At 31.7% G+C, this 19,997-nt stretch overlaps 2 protein-coding genes and 1 long non-coding RNA gene across 3 annotated transcripts; 2 read left to right on the forward strand and 1 right to left on the reverse strand.

Moving 5' to 3' along the window:
- The first annotated feature begins 5,288 nt into the window (after nt 1–5,288).
- On the forward strand, nt 5,289–9,688 carry LOC130796772 (protein TRAUCO). The gene is made up of 2 exons (XM_057659153.1): nt 5,289–6,656; nt 9,217–9,688. The coding sequence occupies exons 1-2, from the start codon at nt 5,540–5,542 to the stop codon at nt 9,480–9,482; spliced, it is 1,383 nt and encodes a 460-aa protein (XP_057515136.1). The 5' UTR covers nt 5,289–5,539; the 3' UTR covers nt 9,483–9,688.
- Nucleotides 9,689–9,910: 222 nt separating this feature from the next.
- LOC130796774 (uncharacterized) lies at nt 9,911–12,970 on the forward strand. Its single transcript, XR_009038751.1, has 2 exons — nt 9,911–10,178; nt 12,662–12,970. It is a non-coding gene; the product is annotated as an uncharacterized LOC130796774 (long non-coding RNA).
- On the reverse strand, nt 10,636–19,736 carry LOC130796771 (ABC transporter G family member 12-like). Its single transcript, XM_057659152.1, has 9 exons — nt 19,068–19,736; nt 13,624–13,703; nt 13,058–13,522; nt 12,847–12,969; nt 12,524–12,655; nt 12,068–12,352; nt 11,717–11,989; nt 11,523–11,630; nt 10,636–11,366 (listed from the first exon to the last, which is right to left on the reverse strand). Exons 1-9 carry the CDS (start codon nt 19,387–19,389, stop codon nt 11,013–11,015), a joined length of 2,142 nt encoding a protein of 713 aa, XP_057515135.1. The 5' UTR covers nt 19,390–19,736; the 3' UTR covers nt 10,636–11,012.
- Between the last annotated feature and the right edge of the window lie 261 nt (nt 19,737–19,997).

Genomic DNA, 19,997 nt, shown 5'->3' on the forward strand with positions numbered 1-19,997 from the left:
TACATCTAACCTAATCTAAATCAAACCTTAAGATGAGCTAACGCATAATTTTGTTAAAAAAAATTAAAAAATAAAAAAAATAAAAAAATTTACTTACTTCTATTTTAAATTTTCACTCTATCTTTATCAGTTTACTATATGTCAAATTAAACTAATAAAGCAATAATGTCGATACACATATACAATCCAAGATAACATATAAGATCTTTTTAGTTTATTAGGTATGCTGAAAAAAAAATAACAATGTGTGAATCAAATTCAAAACCTTATACGAAAAAGTAATATTTAAAAACCAATTTTAAGTTAACTATAAAACATAAAATTAGGAGATGGTTGGGTGCTAGTATGGATAATGGATTTCATATCAATATCATCCAGCTCATTTTCGTTACACTTTATTTGTATTTTTATTTTTATTTTTATTTTTTTTTTGCATTTATGATGATTTTTAGAAATGTATGAAAACGATTTTTATTTATTTAATTACTTTTGCTTAACTGAAATTTTATAAGATGTATGAAAACGATTGAATGGATATGTACGCGTATGAAGACCAATCAAAGGCTTTGGAGATAATTGCAAATTTGCAAAGCAATACAAGTAAAAGGGAGTAGACTACTAATTAATACTCCTTAATATAAATAAATCCTAAAATCTAATCTTTTGAAACTCAAAACATAAATATTAATGTCACTATTACAACCTGTTAGGATTATTATTATTATTATTGTTATTATTATTATTACTATTATTATTTATAATTTTTTAATGAACATTATCAAGGTTACATACTTTTCCAAATAGAGCGTAGATGGAGAGGAGAGGTCAATGAGAATCGAATTCATCTAGTTTCATAGGAAAATCAATACTTACTCTAACTGACACAACACCTAAGACTCAAAAGTAACATACTTTTATTTTCTATCTACTTACATAGCCTGATATTGGCACAACTTGCACCAAGATTGGGTCATTCACCCTCCTAATCTTACACACAATCAGCCTTATCAATTGGGTAAGGTTGAATGACTCAAACACACACACTGAACACTCAATTCTATCCAAGAAACCAATTCTTGGTTCTCAGGCTAGCCTGTTGTCTCCTTGATTGGCTTCACTCACCAATAAGATGGACTCCACACACCTTTCTTTTGAGTTTCACTCAATGAAATTGAAAGGTTGCACTCTAAATTGTTCCACAATTTAGAAAAAATCAGAAAGTGTTCTACACCCTCTTATAATGGCTGATTGATCAAACTCACATACAATCAAGGAAATATGGGAAGAGGATTTTCAACACTTGCAAAGAAAAATGAGTAATGAACTTTAAGAATCAAATTTGAACCGTTTTACACAATGATTAGAGACCTATATATAGGTTTCTAATGATCTTACGGCTATTTTTTACAACCCATGTGACAAATAACACTTTATTAAAACAAGACAAAAAACATCCTAAGTCACAGGCATGCTGTCAGTATTGATCAACTGACTGGGCCACCTTGTGCTTGGATTTCAGCGAGCTGTATGCACCATTAGTAGGGTTCTAGGCCCTAGGTGGCTAGGTCAATGTGTTGAGATGACATTTCCAGGGTTGTTCAGGTCCTTGCTTATTTGGCTAGAGCTCAGGCAGTGCTGCAAGGTGGGTTGGTTCTTGTTCTTGAAGCTTGTAAGGTGAGTCATTAATGTATTGTTGAGGATATTAATAATAAGATATTTTATATGAGGGGGAGGTATCCTTAGAAACCTCATATATTGTGTGTTGTTGCTTGCTCTGTTTTATTTAAGATTTATTGTTATAATTATTTGTATTTGTCATTGTTGTAGGTGAACATTATTAGATAATTGAAAATAATAACTATATTGAAAGATGGATTGAAAATGCATATGTAATATAATATCAATTAATATTATTAGACTAAACTAAACTAAATTAAAATAGACTCACATTCAAAAAATTGAATTTAATTAATTCAATATATATCAATATTTCACTAAACTATAAATTGAGTTTTCAGTAGAAGCATAATTAACAAATTTTGTGGTCGCTCGCCTTTTAGATCTCTTCGAGCGTCATAACAAATTGCTCTAAGAATGGAATGTATGGTGTGTCTCATCATATACTATCAATACTTCCAACTAAGTTATCTTTTATAACAAAAGACAATTCTAAATTGTATTAAATAGTCCAAATAAATTAATTAAAACATCAACTTTCAATTTTCATATTTAAAATACGCATTTGTAGTTTTTTAATGTTTAATATGTCAATTTATATGTTAAAATTGATATTTTAAATATTAAAATACTCACCTTTAATTATTTAAAAAAGTCACTTTACACTCCTTTACCGTAAAATAATATTATATTGCATATAAATTTTGACTTAAGGTCTTGACATAATAGAAAAACAAGCTATGTGAGGAAGCATAATAAGTCATAAATAAATTGTCACATTCTATTTATTTTTCAAACAAAGATAAAGCACCTTCTTACAAATTCAACTCTAAAGTTAGCAACTTTGTGTAATCCCCAACAAAGAAAAAAACAATTATTGACCAAAGACTTGTAAGTTTTCCCATATAAAATGAGGAACTCCACATTTGACCATGAAGAATTGACAACTTCAATTCGTCAACACCATTCTTTTTTGACTATATATCATAGGAAATAGGAAAAATATGCCCTTGGAGAAAAACGTCAATATTGTTATTAGATATTTTATATGTTTTCAACCAAAATATTTCAACTTAGTTAAATATTATATTTGAATAAAATTTATATTTCGTAATTAAATTTGGTTAGACTGGATATTATTATTTTAAAGTGATTAGAATTTAGAATAAAATTGCACGAAGAAATTTAATAAAAAATTTATATAGTCAATCGTATATTATTTTGTTTTGGGTTACTTAATCAATTGATATTGTTAGGATATAAACTTTATCATTGTATTGTTGGTCAATTGAATTTCATCAAAAGCTTAGCACTTTTCAAAAACATTTATATATAATAAAATTTGTCAAGATGTACAAATTAAAATAACTAAGTCATATACAGTGTAGGAAATGGGAATAGCCCATAAGTTAATTATAACAAGTGACAATATTTTTCCAAATAAAGAGACTATAATTTTTTCATTATTGAAATTATTGACTTATGTTTATAGTGAGGCAAATTTAAATCATGAGTTTATTACAATTTACAATTGAGGCGTGAAAATAGAATTATATGAATTGATTTTATATTTGAAGATTTTTCTTCTACTTTTATAATAAAGATTTAATTTTTATCAACTGTAAGATTAATTTTCTATTTTTTTCTAATATGTAAGGATTCTCCTCATCCAAAAAAATTGTAGAAAGGAGGAGAATTGAAGGCATGAAAAAACAGCAAAATTAGACTTTGGAGAACACAATCCCATAGAGACATTTCCCTCAGTTCAACTGCAGAATCTAATACTCTCCTATTCCAAATAAATTAGAAGGATTTTTTATTTTTAGTCCGTGTTGTAGAATTTGTTTTATTTATTTTTATCATGATTTATATAATTTTTTTAATTTACGTTCACATATCTAACCTACTTTTTTATTTCACCCGCACATTTTCACCAATTTTCTATAAAATATAAATATACTTTAATCAGTTTTACTCATTTTTCTTAATTTTCACCCAAGTTATTAAAGTTATTTATTTAGAATTGAGGGAGTTTCGATCTTTAATTAGCCGTTGACTAAAAAGCTAATACATTTATTAATGTACGCTAATAAACTGGACTCAAACTGGACCCAAAACAATAGCTAAAAATTATAATTAAATGTAGAAGTAAACCTAAAAGAGATAACATTAGAATTAAAATTATTTCAATGGTTCATATTTCACAATAACAAGAGGACATGGTCTTAAGAAGATGGGAAAAAAGATAACTTGAAAGGGGGTTTACTTCTAAACATAATTGTTAGTAGTTGGAGTTAATCCTTAAGCTAATAAAGTACTTGTGTTTACTCTCTTTTCTTTCTCGTTAAGTTTATACATTAATATTACTTTTCTTTTTTTCTCCGTTCGTAAGACAATTCACATGTAAATAATAATAATTACTTCAATATGCATATAATAATTACTTCAATATGTATTGAATGTATGCGTAACTCTGCCTCTGCCTCTGCCTCTGAATGCTCTTGCAAGTTTGAGTTGAGGAGTGGCAGTAAGCGACAACCATTGAAAAACGTGGATACATCTTGTACTACAAACCGAATCAAACTCAAGCATCTTCTAATCTCCATTATTGTTAAGCGACAATTTCTCACAATTATTTGCTTTTGTTTATGTAGCCGACTCCATATTATTGAAATTAAGGTTTTAAACGTCTTACATACCATTTAATTTCAAAAGAAACAACTTTTCGATACACTTAAGGATAAAATCTCTATGGACTGAGTTATAAGGCTACCCGTAATTGATGAAATTACAAGGATAATCCTACTAGTACTACTAGATGGATTAGGATCTAGAAGCAACAATAATTTTCAAAGTATAAAATCTATATAAACAAAGTATTTAAAGGCCTCCTGAAAAATGATTTGGGTTTGAGGGCATACTCCAAACCAGCTAACAAGGAGTAAATAACATACATTCACACAAGCAAGAGTATAATAGGCATTTGTCATCTTCTTTCGCAAATAGGCATTGGCCTATCTTGTTTAGCTAATGTTAGAGGCTTAGAAGTACCAATAATAACAATAATGTCAAAGTCTTAATTTTAAAAGATTAGGATCGGGTATATGAACTATTGAATCAGTTTTGATTGTCATCAACATAAATTTTCATGTCAATTTCTATCATCTCTCAACTTGTAAATTTATCTCGCTCTAGCTAATTATTGAGGAAAATTCTCACCACCGCACATCACTCATTTAGATGAACCGAATATAGTAGGGCAATTCATTTTCATTTTAGTTTGCTTATCTTACCCGTCGAAAGTGTAAATTATCTTTGTTAGTTTTAATTATAATTGAATAAATCAACTGTTTAAGAAGATGTTTGGTAAAATTATGTATTGACTGTTTAGTAGAGAAAAACAAAATCCACAAAATAAAAGTCAATCAGACAACAAAATATTATTTTACTTGTTGATCAACTAACAAGTCTAAAACCAGCAAAGAACCAATACATAATTACCAAACATTCTTCAAATTTTATATATATTAAATTTAATTTAATATAAATAAAGTTTTTAATGAAATAATCTGAATTTGGTGAGTGAACTTTCCTAAATCCTTTTAGCATAAACAAAGAAAATAATCTGAATTAAACATGAAAGTTGTTCCAACACCAAGTTTTTAGTCTTCCTAAGCTTTCCCACCGAGGCACCAGCTCTATCTCTTCATATTTCTATTTCTTTGTTTGTTTTCCCCCAAAATCACAGTTCAATAAACCCTAAATTTAATGCTTCTTAAAGTTTTCCTTGCAAAATTGTACAAAACCCTAATTTTTTCCGGATCTTTCTCTCCGTTTATTTAGTACCTTTCCCTTTTCTGTTATGGACACTTTGCAAGAAACTTACAAAGACGAAGATTCAGAAAATTCAGAAAACAACCAAATTCTCCTCAATATGTCAAGTCAAGAAGACCCAATTCCTGAAACGAATTCAATTGAAAACAATGAAACAAATTCGACCCAAAACCCTAACCCTAATTTAGATTCAAACCCAGAAACCACTACCCTTGAACCCGAATCAAACCCTGATTCAATGCCCGTTGAATCATCAGAAATTCCGACCCCATTGATAACAAAATCCGAAACTTTAGGGTCAGAAGATGTTTCTTCTGAATCAATTTCAGAAGATGAGCAAAACCCAGAAAATTTAACTGCAAAAAAGATGATGGATGATGAAGAAGATGAAAATCCCTCATCGAAGAAACAGAAATCACTTGCAAACTTTGAAGTTGATGCATCTGATGCGAAGCCGGTGAACGGGAATGGCAATGCGGGTGGAGGAAGTGGCAAGAAATCGTCTTCGAAGAAGAAGACTAAAGGGAACAATGTGTGGACGAAGACAACTTCAAGGAAAGGGAAGAAAAAATCTAAGAACAACAATCTCAATAACGGCAATAATCACAATGCAGCTGCGCCTAAAGCAGAGGATGCTGTTTTGATCACTCCGATTCCGAGGTTTCCTGATAAGAATGATGATTTTCCTGAATCAAAGATATGTCTTTCTAAGGTTTATAAGGCGGAAAAGGTCGAATTGAGTGAGGATAGATTAAGTGCTGGGAGTTGTAAAGGGTATAGAATGGTGAGGGCAACAAGAGGGGTGAGTGAAGGTGCTTGGTATTTTGAGATTAATGTGGTTAAATTGGGAGAGACAGGGCATACAAGGTTGGGGTGGTCGACCGAGAAAGGGGATTTGCAAGCGCCTGTTGGGTACGATGGGAATAGTTTTGGGTACAGGGATATTGATGGGAGTAAGATTCATAAGGCATTGAGGGAGAAGTATGGGGAAGAAGGGTATAAAGAAGGAGATGTAATTGGTTTTTATATTAATTTGCCTGATGGGAATTTGTATGCTCCTAAACCGCCTCGTTTGGTTTGGTATAAAGGACAGAAGTATGTTTGTGCTCCGGACCCTAAGGAAGATCCTCCTAAGATTATTCCTGGTGAGCTTTCCCAATCTTTCCTAATTAAAGCTTTGTCATTGTTGTTGCTTTTGTCTTGTTGAATTTTTCAAGTATGACATTTTTGTTGTTGGTTGCTGTTTATGCAGTTTGTCATTTTTAATCCATTTAATGGTTGTATACTAGGAATTGGAGGTTAGGTTTGCTAATTGGAATATTTGTGTGTTAAGGATTCTGTATGGGATTTTAATTTTGAGACACCGCTAACCATGTAATTAGTGTTTTGTGTTTAACAAATGGTTGATTTTTATGCTTCAATGTCGAGTATTTAGCCAAAACCATGATTAGAAAGCATACGTGGAATTATGTTGTGGCAGGAAGCGCAAGTGTTGTTAAATCCTTGTGCTGCTGAATGATCTGGTTGGCTAAATCAGTTATATTTACCTTATAGAAGATTGTACGAATACTTTATTTCCTTCATATTTCTCTAAAGCTTGGAGAATGGAAACCCCCCTACATAATCTTTTAGTTTTTTACCCATGTTTATCGTTCGTTAGATCTGGCAAGAGCTACATCCTTATATAAATGGTTCTGCAAAAACAACCGTAGATAAAATCTTTGGTGTCAGATTACCTTCCACTAAATTTTTTTGTCAGAAACCCATGAGATGACTGTGGTTAGTTGACCAATATTTACGGCAATCTTCTAATGTGCCTTGTTGTATGCGTTTTCCTTTCACCATTGTCAATCACGGTATATCTTCTTCGGAGATGAGGGGTTTTAGGGAGGTGAGAGTCTGAGAGATGAATACAAGGTGTTTTGCTTCACACTGGCCAGAGCTTAGATGACAGAATGAGTGAGGAGGTAGATTGAAGGGCAGGGGATTAAGAAGGGGAAATTGTGGGAAATATCATGGAAAATGGTAATAGAAGGGTAAAAAAAAAATCCGAGCTAGATAGTGTGTTCAAGGATGAAACAATTGGTCAAGTAATCTGATTTGGTCATCTGGTAGCTTTTTGCAAAAAAATGTTGTAAAAGGTTTTTTTTTTTCCACTGTTTTTTAAAGGTAGTTTTTTGCTTATTGTAGTCTTAATAATGTTCTGACAACTTTCCGTACTTGAATTATAGAAATTTAATTGTCCTTTGCTATTGTGTACATATCCTATTAGCAATTTTGGTATCAATGTTCCATGCTTTACCGTACCAACCATGTATAATACATTAAAAATCAGAATACCAGATAAACAACCGCAACGTTCAGAAATTGAAATTTTCTTGACACCTGGCTTAGGAATTGAAGCTGGCGAAGCGAAACTAACTGCGTGAAATATGAATTGAAGCCCTGTGTGTCATGGAAGTTTATATTTGTGGAAAAGTGAATTATGATTTTTGTCATACTGTGTTTGTTCTTTTATGAGGATGTCAAAGTGAATTAGTCTAGTGCTCCCATTTTGTGAGGATTAGGTTTGGAGTGAAGGTGAAATAAAGAAAAACAAATTAGATCTGGTTTCCTTCTGTAGAAAATATGCCGAACATTGTTCATCTTGAAAGATCATCGAAGAAAGTATTCCTGAGGATTAGTGGGTGGTGGAGAAGCTGAAGGGTGCTGCTGTCATAGTGTCATGATGGCAGATGATGCATGATTTTAGGTCACTGTCTTGCTTATCTTGCATTTGTGCTTTCTGCAGCTTGTTGTGTATGGTCAGAAAAGTTCTTAATAGATGATGGTATTAACTGTAGAAGTAGAGTATTCAGACATCAGCGAGCTCTATTGCATACGAGAGTTAGGCAATTAATTGTCATATGTTGGCAATAGGTCAGTTTCAAGGACGTATTACTTGTCAGTTTGTCACATTGTGAACTGAATGAAAGGTTGAGAGGTTGGCAATGGATGAGAATCCTATATGTAGGCAATAGATAGTCCTCTGAGTTTCTAGACCTCATTGCCTGTCCGGCTGTCCCATTATGAGCTGATTCCAAGATGAGAATGGAAATTGGTCGTTGATACCTACACGTGGTCACTAGTCAGCTAAAATTACTCAAAGGTGTTGGGTGGGGGGGGCTTCTATCTTGGAGAAATTATGGAACCATTCTTAAGCTGTAGTCTTGTGGGTCCAAACCTAGTAGAATTGGTTCTGATTATCCATTATGAATTAGTCAAAAAATATCCAAAATAGAACAATTGATGTGAAATATCTTACTTTTGATAATCTAATGTGCCTGATTTCAAATATGACTTGACCCTCAATAACCTGAGCGACTGTAATTTTGTTAAGGTTTAATAATATGTTTTGGCTCTACAAAGAATTGTGAACTATTAATAGGCTTTGGATTCCCCATCCACCCTGCCTAGACAAAAACTTATATTGAGTTAGTTGTTACCAGTTTTTTGGTACTCGCTTGTGTACCTATTTATGTTTTATCACTTTATGTTTATTAAGTGTTGATCTCATGGACGAGGAATACCACTGTCACCACTGTATAGTTTTATCACTTTATGTTTATTCTGCTAAGCTTTATTTAGAATTTCATAATTCATAATTTGTTGATGAACATGCATATTGATTGAGGTTCTACTTCAATTATGTTTACAATGGTGCAGGGAGTGAAATATCCTTTTTCAAGAATGGCGTTTGTCAGGGAGTTGCTTTCAAGGATCTTTTTGGTGGACGCTATTATCCTGCTGCATCAATGTACACCCTTCCAAACGAGCCCAATTGTGTGGTGAAGTTCAATTTTGGTCCTGACTTTGAATCCTTCCCCACAGAATTTGAAGGCTGTCCAATCCCAAAGCCCATGATTGAAGTTCCTTATCATGGATTCGACAACCAAGTTGAAAACGGTGTATTAGATGAGAACAAACAATAAGGCATTGTTTTAATCAGTTAATTGTTTCTTATAAATGAAAAAAATGTATTCGGGCTTCCTTATTCCTTTCCCTGATGTGTCTCGAAAGGAATTAGATATTCCTTGTGGATTTTTCCAGGGTACAGAATATGAGGTTGTTGTATAATGAATGATTAATCTTATATGTTCTCTTAATCAATGCAAATTGCTTATCATTTATCTCTTAATTTTCTGGTGTGATTTTATTTTCCATCATGATATTACTTTAAGCATATATTTGAGCTTGATATTGGGTTCTGATCTGAATTTGTTCTTATCGGTTTGCCAATCTGCAACATTAACTGGATCAATAAGGATTCCATGTTATCTACATTTTTTTGCTACGATTTAGCACCATCAAAGCATGGAAATGATTTTCTAGGTAACCTTCTGTCCCTGGCTATCTTTTTTTTTTCTAATTATATGACTTATATGGCTATCTATTGCTTTTACATCTACAATGATGCCATCTTTTTGTTGCAGGTTTAGCGGCTGCACAAGAGAATGCTAAGAGAAGGGATAGTTCTCAGGATGGTCAACCCAGTGTAATTTACAGGTTCTGTTGTTTGTCTGATTCCTGGTTTTCATGAGGTATTGTGAAACACAACATGCAGGGAAATTCATATCAAGTGCAGATCATCATAGAAGCTGATTGTCAGATGATGCTAGCAAAATCTGGTAAGGATTTTTGTTGGAGCCTCAAATTTTATTTACTTATTTTTGTAAGCTACAGTATCTTGAGCAAAGATATATTTGCTTTCTCTGAAAGAATATCATGGTTGACTATGTGCTATAGCTTATTATAATCACTTTCTGTTTTAGATTGATTTTTCTTTGATCCGGAAATCATAGATGCATATTCTCGAACCCCGTTATCAAGTACGATACATTTTCTCACACAAATAGTTGGGTCATTCCGTACACTCTCCATCACTAAATCTTAGTGAGGGTATATGGTACAATCTATTAAGCCCCAGCATACTGTACTACTGTTACTACCTTAGGAGTTAGGATACACAACTATTATTTCCCGGTGAAAGGAGAACAGTTTTAACTATTATTTGTGTCATATATTCGTAGAGGAACAAGTATATAAAAATGGGTGTGTGTGTGCACGCATGAGAAAGAAATGAGGAGGAAGAGTTTGGAAACATGTATGTCCCTTTGAATTTTATAGCAATACTAGGACTATGACCTATAATTGTGAGTGATACAAGAATAAACAATCGTTCTTTTGCATTGTGCTGTGGTGTCTTGGTTTCAGCTTTTGTGTATTGTATAGAGCTGGAATAGGATTACAAAAAAAAAATAAACATCATTTTTTTGCTATTTAAGATAATTTCGCTTCCGATAGCATGGCATGTTTCTTCAATGGCGCTACCACTATTTTTATGCCGTAAGTTCTTGAGACATAACTCAGGTGAAATCCACAATTTCCGAGCCTATCTCTTTTGTAAATACGAAGCTTATAGAGTTATACTGTTGGTGCACCTGAAAACTATTCTGCACCTTCTAGGGGATAGGAGAGTTAAGGCCTTCTTGATAGGACAATGGGTATTGAGGTTGATATCTTCGGGAAGGAAAAGCATTCCTCCTGAAAGAGGCTCTTTTTTTAAGGTCGTTTAGAATTTTCTTTCTGTATATTGTCTGGTACACGGGAGATGCCCTCTCTCTGATCTTGAAGACAATTAGAAAAAGGACCCTGTAAATGAAGATGAGCAGGAAAACCGCACCCAAGTCCCACCACTTTGAATGGTCCAATGGCACCCCGAACATTTTCTTCACAATATATTCCCCTGTCAATTTGGGCTCACCTGGTATAAGTGGATCAAATGTGAGACCAACAAGATCATTCTTGTATCCGCCCTGCATTTACCAAGTTCCGAATTAGTGAACTTCTATATATTACGACTTGTGGGCAACTCGTTTTAAAAGGCATTAGTATTAATTTTCTACGCGTTATTTGTTCGAAGTTCAAACCTTCAAACTGATTTACTAGAATCATTGATTGTGAGCGACTACCTGAATTGCCCAGGATCCAAAACTGAGATATGAAATAGGATATCGCCAAAACACCTTAGGAAGATCAGGTAGCAGACGGAAAAAGCCTGAGGTCATCATCATTATACCCTGTATAAAACTTATTATCAGTAAAGGAGGACTCTTATAGATTGTTAGTACATAAGTATTGTTATAAAGAATTTAGTTCAACTTACAATGATTCCAGCTCCCGTGACAAGGCCCATCAAAAAGTTCGGAACAAGGGAAGCTACCACCATCATACAACTCTCGACTACGGATATGCAGCCATAGAGACTGAGGCAATAGAAAACATAGTGAGAGAATTCTGGGCGGAACTTTACCATGTACCATGTTATGGTCCCTGTAATTGCTCCTATTGCTGCCAGGAATGGGAATGAGGATAGGAAGTTCGATAAAATATAGACAACCACTCCATAGTACCCGTTGAGCCTCTCCCGGTAGAAAACCTGTGTTAGAAGATGTTTAGCGGCGCTTTTTTTATATAACAGTCCCAATAACTTAGAATCTATATTACCGATACTTGCCTTCATTTCTTCAATGAAGGATGGAAAACCTCCGATAGACATGAAAGTCATGAAACCTGATATGAATCCACCACAAGCTCCTCTAGCCAAGATTGCACTATAGCCTGTTCCAACATCATAGTAGATGGTACCCACACATAGAGATACTGCTATGTATACAACTATCCGTAGCCAATAATATCCAATATCCCTTGACATATTTACGAAAGATCTCTTGGTTAGAGTTGTGAGTTGCTTCCGATAGCTCGCTTGGCTACCTTTCTGTCCTGGTGTTGGGAGTCCTGTCTGCAATAGATGGTTATTCATTGATATTGACACAATTGAAAATAACTTAATTTGCTAGAAGATTCGTCTTTTGAATGCGCAATTTGCTCAAAATGGCCCAAAATAGCCCAAAATGACCATAATATGTTGTTTTTGTTTCGCGAATTTAGTGACATGCTTCAGGATGCTTACCATTGATGTTATTTCTTGGATTTTTGTCCGTACTCGTTCTGCGTACTCTGATCGCTTGAACTTGTCAATAAGCATTGCTTTTATTTGTGCTGTTTCCATATCTAAGAATGGATCTGATATGCTTTGGATTTGCTTCAGGGATCAGACGAGATGAAGGAAGAAAAACCGGTGTCAGATAGGGGAAAAACAAAATTTATTAAATAACAAGGGTATACGCATATGTCCCTTAGAATTTGCTACATTACGCAAATCAAGGTGAGCTTTTTAAGAGTAGTGTAGCTAATTCAAAGGAATGGGAGTGTGTAAGATATCCTTGTACATACTCGTCCTCGATATGATCCTTTCAACGTAGCTGTGACCTTGTCGAAGTCCGAGTTGATACAACGCAGAAAATGGTCCGATGGATTTCTTTTACTTGGACATGGGAACCTGGCTTCTGCAAAGAACTACAATGATGTAGACAGAGTATTAGGATTTGTTCATGGTTGGCTATAATATATGCATTTTAGAACCTTGAAAAATCGATCCGCTTACCAAAATAGCCTTTTTAGCATCTCCAAAATAGACCGTTTCACCAGACGACAGCAGAAAAAGATCATCAAACAATGTGAATACTTCACTGCTTGGCTGATGAATCGATGAAATGACTGTTCTTCCCCCATCTCGTGCCACACTTCTGAGAGCCTGGACTACGAAGAAAGCCGAAGCACTATCAAGTCCAGTGGTTGGTTCATCGAGGAAAAGGAGCCGGGGGCGGGTAAGTATTTCAAGGGCAATGCTTAGCCTCTTCTGCTCTCCGCCACTTATACCTCTCAAATGCCAGTTTCCGATCACTTGATCAGCGCACTCTAGAAGACCCATTTCCATCAAGGTTCCTTCTACTATCCCTTCAATCTCTTCTTTGGTTAAGTTCGGTGGAAGCCTCAAATATGCCGAGTAAGTGATCGTTTCTCTTGCTGTCAAAGTTCCTAGAAGTACATTTTCTTGTGTCACATATGCCTGAAAATACAGTTAAGTTTACGTTGTTATGTTGTTACTTTCGTATGCACGTTTCTGAAACCCGAATTTGGTTGAATAATACTAAATGGTAATCTACTTACAACACCACCATATTGTAGTCCCTTCTTTCTTCCATTGAGTAGAATATTTCCAGTCATAACAACATTTGCTGAGAGTCTACCTGCACAAGAGATATATGTCAGAGTTTTATATGCAGCACATTCCTGTTAACTATCTTTTTCATTTATGATGTTTAAAATTTGTTCACTTTTCTATCCTAAGATAGTCTCACTTTACAACTATCACCGCCATAGTGTAATAGAATAGTGATGTGGTAACGGAAGTGATGCAGCTATCGTAAAGCCAAAATGTTGTTAAAATCATAAGATATTCCTTGATATGGCCTAAAATGCGGTTTTTTTTACACCTTTACAATGCGGGAAAAATCAGTCGTTTGTTTTGAAAACTTTTACAATGTGGCCGATACGATACAATGCGGCCTTGTTTTACACTCTGATCACCGCCCTGGCTCAACCGCTCTCTAATCCACCTTCCACCTTCACTCTACCTTACCACCACCAAGCTCACTCATCGCCCCCACACAACTGAACCCACCACCACTTGGTCTCGCTACTATTCAGACCAAATGCAGCCGGAACATGAGGAGAAGTTCACCTAAATTCTGAATATTATCAATTACGACAATATTTCATTATCTCAATACCATAACGTCATAAAGTCGATACCATCTTTTTGGGGTCAAATGTACTCAATCTTATTCTTGTTTTTTTATCCATCTTTGATTATAAAACGATAGATGTAGGATCAAATAAGAAGGATTTTAAAATAAGAAGAATGAGAAGGATTTTAAAATAAGAAGAATGAGAAGAATTTTTATTTGATTTTGTTGTTGCTATATATATATATATACAAAAAGGGATAATATATTATAAAGTAAGAACATTCTAAAAATTTATGTCATAGTTACTTTTCTGTGTAACATAGTTACTTTTACAATTATGTGTTTTTGGTTCAATCATGACCATAGATTATTTTTATTTTAGTGAAATCAAGGGTGTAGTGTCCTTACCCTTCTCATCAACACCCTTTTCATTGGATCCCTCCCCTAAAATAATATCCGTAATTTTAAGTAAATTAGATGGAAAACTAAAAATTTTTTGATGCATATCGAGGTGCTTTTATAGATTTATCATTTATCTTCCATTTTATGCAATATTATCTTATACCTCTAATAATAATAATGTCAAAACCTTAATGTCAACTTATAAACTTGATGTAATCAAAACAAATTGACGTATAAAATGCTCTTTTCAATGTCAATGCCAATGATTTATACTAGTCCTTTCTGATCATTAAACCAGTAACTATTTCCATAGACAGTCTTAAATTCTTAATCCACTTCTAATGTAAGATAAAAGTAATTATTGGAACTTAATTATTATATCACAAATTTTTGTGAGAGACGGTCTCTTTGAGAGACTATCTTTTTTGGGCCAATCTATTATATATTTTTTAAAATATTGTAAATTGACATTAAAAATGATGTAAATAGACATTTAAGATATTAAAAGTAGGCATTAAGGATACACTTAGTAAACATTATGGATAATGTAAGTAGTTATTAAGAATATGGTAAGTAGGCATTAATCTTTAATAGATTGAGCTTGAGATATGTTTCTCTAGAGATTAGCTGTTATTATATTAGTTATTACTTTTCTTGTTTTAATTATCAATTTTCATGTTGAAAAATAGCTACAAAAACATCAATGAAAATTGTTGTTGCCTTTGCTTTGCTGAATCATATAAATATAATAAGGAAAAAGTTCCAGTGAGAAAATGTGTTACTTTTTTACTAAAAAGATATTATTAGGTAAAAATGTGATATTTTTTTAATAAAAAAAATATAGTTTTAGGCAAAAAAGTATTACTTTAAAAAAAAGATTTTGAAAAAAACTAACAAAAAAGTGTTACTTTTTACATAAAAACATGTTACTTTTCGGAAAAAATGTGTTATTTTGTATCATATTTGTTTTTTTGAAAAATATTTTTTTTTTCTGAAAGTAACACTTTTGTTGATAAAAAGTATCAGCTTTTTTTTAAAACAAAAGTAATATTTTTTTGTCCAAAAGTAATACATTTTCTGTAATAAAGTAACACATTTTTATTAGGATGATTGATTCTCACGATTTTCATATAAACTTAGTTCTCATATAAGATTGGTTCTCACTGGAACTTGACCCAATATAATAATTAGGCATTTATGGCAACTGTCAAAGCTGAAAGCTGAAGAATACTCCCTCAGTCCTTGTTTTTTGTCCCTTTGATTTTGCACCGTATGATTTAATTTTTTAGATTTTTTAGAGTTATATAATGCAAACTCAAAAGTACAAAGGAGTACGACTCAAAGTTCCGAGAGTTTTTAAAAGTAAATGGTGCAAACTCAAAGCGACGGAAAGTATATTATATGACTTAAATTTGTGAAAGCTTTTAAAGTAGAATAGTGCAAATTCAAAAGAATAAAATAAATATTATATGACTCAAATTTATATAGGGCTAGTCATAAAGTGTAAATTCTACAAAACGGAGGAAGTAATTGATAAATTGAGATATAAATGAGAATAAAGCTAAAAAATTTCTGAGCTTACAGTGTTAAGTGACATAGCTGTACAAGTTAATGGTACAATGAAGCAAAAGCAGTGAGTTGGGTGAAAGCATTTATAAGTGATTAATGTGTGGTAGTTGGATTCAGTTATCTCTTTCCTTTTACATTTAAGGACCCCTTTTTTGCACCTATAACCAGCCTTCCCTTGTTTCTTTGGGACGGTGCACCCCTTTAATTTTGGTTACTACTTCAATTTTCAACTCTGGTTTTTTTTTTTTTTTTTTTTTTTTTTTTTTTAATGAAAAATATGAACAATAGTACTAATCATCAATTTAGATATTTTCTACATGTACAAAATTACCATCATGCTTTTTTTAATCAGAAATTAAAGAATAAAATATTATCATTTGAGTTTTCGTAGTGTTTGATTAGAGTTATTTCTCTTAAAAGTTTATTTGAACGACTGTATAAAAACTATTGTGTTGTATTACTTAGTAATAGTACATGCAATTTCAAAGGAAGAAAATAATTTTAGTACATGTAATTTCAAAAGAAGAAAATAATTTTTTAACTCGTGTACAAAGTTAAAATCCTAATATTGTTGAAGTTATTGTTGGAGACACTTGCTCCATCAATTAAAAATGACTCTTACGTTACTATAATCAAGGAAATAATTTCGAATTGATGGAGAGAATAATTTTTACACACTAGATCATATTTTTTCATGAAATATATTAATATATTAAACATACTACTCCTCATATATTTATTGTAAAATATATTTTTTTGTAATGCTGAATTAATTAACCAAAACTAAACTAAGCCTATTATTCCTATTGTGAACGCTATTTATAAACAAATAACTTTTCAGAGAGATTATTTTTAGTAAAATAATCATAAAAAAGATTATATTTTAATAAATTATATTAATCATGTTTCATAGTTAAATGATTTTATACAGCAATTGGTATTATAAATATCATTTATTATTCATCAATCATCTTATACTCTTCAACATAAATAGTATGTGAACAAAAACTTCTATTTCTATTTATATATAACCCTAAAATTTATAATTTGTCAATTATGAATATGGTCCTTCAGTACCCATATAGTCATACTACCTCTACGGAAGACCATAAGTTTGAAAAAACTAATATTGCCATGTGCCATTTATTAATCATTGTTAGGGCCACTATCTTCAAGTTTGACACTACTCACCAAAGTTTTTAATATTTCTCCAATTACAATTTTAATGTTTTTTTATTTTTATTTTTTTAGCAAATTATAACCATTAAAGTATCAAAGTTCGCAGGTTTAAGTCAAAATACAGAATTCCGACCAATTGGATGGTCAGAATTTTAGAATAAGTGGTCGGAGTTTTATGTTTTTGACCTGAACTTATAAACTTTGATATTTTAGTGGCTGTAACTCACAAAAAAAAAACATTGAGATTATAATTTGCAAAAGTATTAAATTTCAAGGTTGTAATTTGCAAATATTCTTAACCCATATTAAATTTGAATTTAACAAGAATATAGATAAAAGTTCGAATTTTACCGGTTGCGGAAAAATTATATCTTCCTCTACTCTTATTTGTTGGGATTTTCAAGTTTATTTAGTACAAAGTAGAATAAAAAAGTGAACAAAAATGAAAAATAGATAAATAAATAATTTAAGAAATCTAGAACATTGAACACATAGTGGCTAGAAGAATTCAAGATTTGTAAAACCCAATTTAGGAAGATCTTTCTCCATGGACAAATTATTTCCTTTTTGTACTTTTTCCTATTTTCAGCTAAAAAAATCATAATTAACTTTTTTTGTGTTTAGTTGCAAAAATTGACATATATAATCATGTAAGTAATGAGGATTTAGTTAGATAATATTGAAATTACATTTTTAGAAAAGGCCAAAAGGGAATACTTAATTAAGGAAGAAGTTAAGTTTTGAAATCAAATTGCTAATTTTGTGATTTAAAAACAAGTTCCAAAAATAATTTCTATTAGTAGTCTAATTTCTACTAATATTAAGTGCATAGATCTTAAAGAAAAAAAAGAGAAATCAAAAGGATGATTACTTGATCTTAACAGCACATTTAGCTTAAAAAATTATATAAAAGTCATATATACATTAGAAAGATTGAATATTAGGTAGTTGAATATTCAAATCATGTGGATCTAATAAAAATCTTGGTACTTAATATGTTACTTCTAAATACAAATTCTCATTTACGACAGTTTTGTTGTGAAACAGTTTTAAATAGGACTAAATAACTAGAATAAATTAATTAATACATTTATTTTTATACTTAAAATAGTCATTTTTTAATTATTAACACAATAAATATTAAAGTATTTGTTTTTTAAATTTTAGTAACCTTTAAGATATTATCTATTTTAGTTGATATATATATATATATATATATATATATATATATATATATATATATATATATATATATATATATATATATATATATATATATATATATATATATATATATATATGATCCAATTTATTTGCATCACTATATAAAATTTTTCCATAAAAATCCATCAAAAAACACTAAAATTAAATTCTATTAAATCTCATTTAATTTGCATTATTATAACATCAACAATAACAATTCCCTATAACCTTAATAAAACGACCTCAATCAATAAATCGATAGAATATAAATATATATCATAAATTATTTAACTCATATATGAGATGTGTCACTCGACAAAAACCATCTTAAATCTCAATAAAAATGTATGAAAAATCCAAAATTTAACCATCTTAAATCTGATTTGCATCACTAGATCAATATTTTATTATAAATCCTTTCTCACGGCCAACAAAAAAAAAATTCATTCTAGCGATTCTCTATCTTTACTTGTATAAAAAAAATTAAAAAGAGAGGGAAAGAAGAAAAACCTGCCAAAGAATCAAGAAGAGTTGATTTTCCAGAACCAGAAGGGCCCATAATAGCCATAATCCTACCGGGCTCAGCATACCCATTAAGACCTTGAAGTATTCTCTTAGTGGGCTTATTACCAAACCCAGGTAACACCACCGTCAACTCTTCCCAAACCAAATACGCCACCGTTAACCCACCGTATCCACCACCGCCACCACCATCTCCACCACCACTCGCCTCCGAATCGTCATCGTCGTCGTAAATGGCATTTTTGTAATTTCTATGTGAACCAGTATGGTCATTTGTTGATGGTGCACCCACCGCTGATTCAATCTCCATATGATGAACTAGATCAAATAGTAAGCTAATTAGTTATGAGCTAACTAATTAAAATAAGTATTAAACTTTTTATGTGTGATAGCATATGATATAATTCTTCATATATACCACGTTATTTATATGATAATAGCACAATAATGAAATAGTTAATTATGATGATGATGATGATGGTAATGTTTTTGGTTGTTTGTTGTAAGTAACACCATGAAGTGGTGTAGTTTTAGTGAGACAAACAGAGTACAATGTAGGTGTTAAATGGGATCGAAAGAGTAAGAAATGTTATATGGTAGCGTGTGTGATTTAAAAAACCTTAACTTTTTACGTGTTATCGTCATCATTATACCTAATATTTCAATACTCGTCTGAAAACAGAGTTTGGGTGAGAGAAAGTATACTCGTACTCTCTTTACAGGGAGGACTAGAGGAAAACAGTAAGTTTTACCTCCAAACAGTAAGAGCCCTGCAAAAGAAGAGTATAAGTACTATATTAAACATTATGGTAGTATTTATCTTTTAAGTTTATTTTATATTTTATACATTAAAATTAATATATAAGAAGAAATATAGTCAAGTATGATCTTATTTCAATCGTATAATCGTAAAATTTT

Source organism: Amaranthus tricolor, chromosome 12 (assembly GCF_026212465.1).
Source record: "Amaranthus tricolor cultivar Red isolate AtriRed21 chromosome 12, ASM2621246v1, whole genome shotgun sequence".
Lineage (NCBI taxonomy): Eukaryota > Viridiplantae > Streptophyta > Magnoliopsida > Caryophyllales > Amaranthaceae > Amaranthus > Amaranthus tricolor.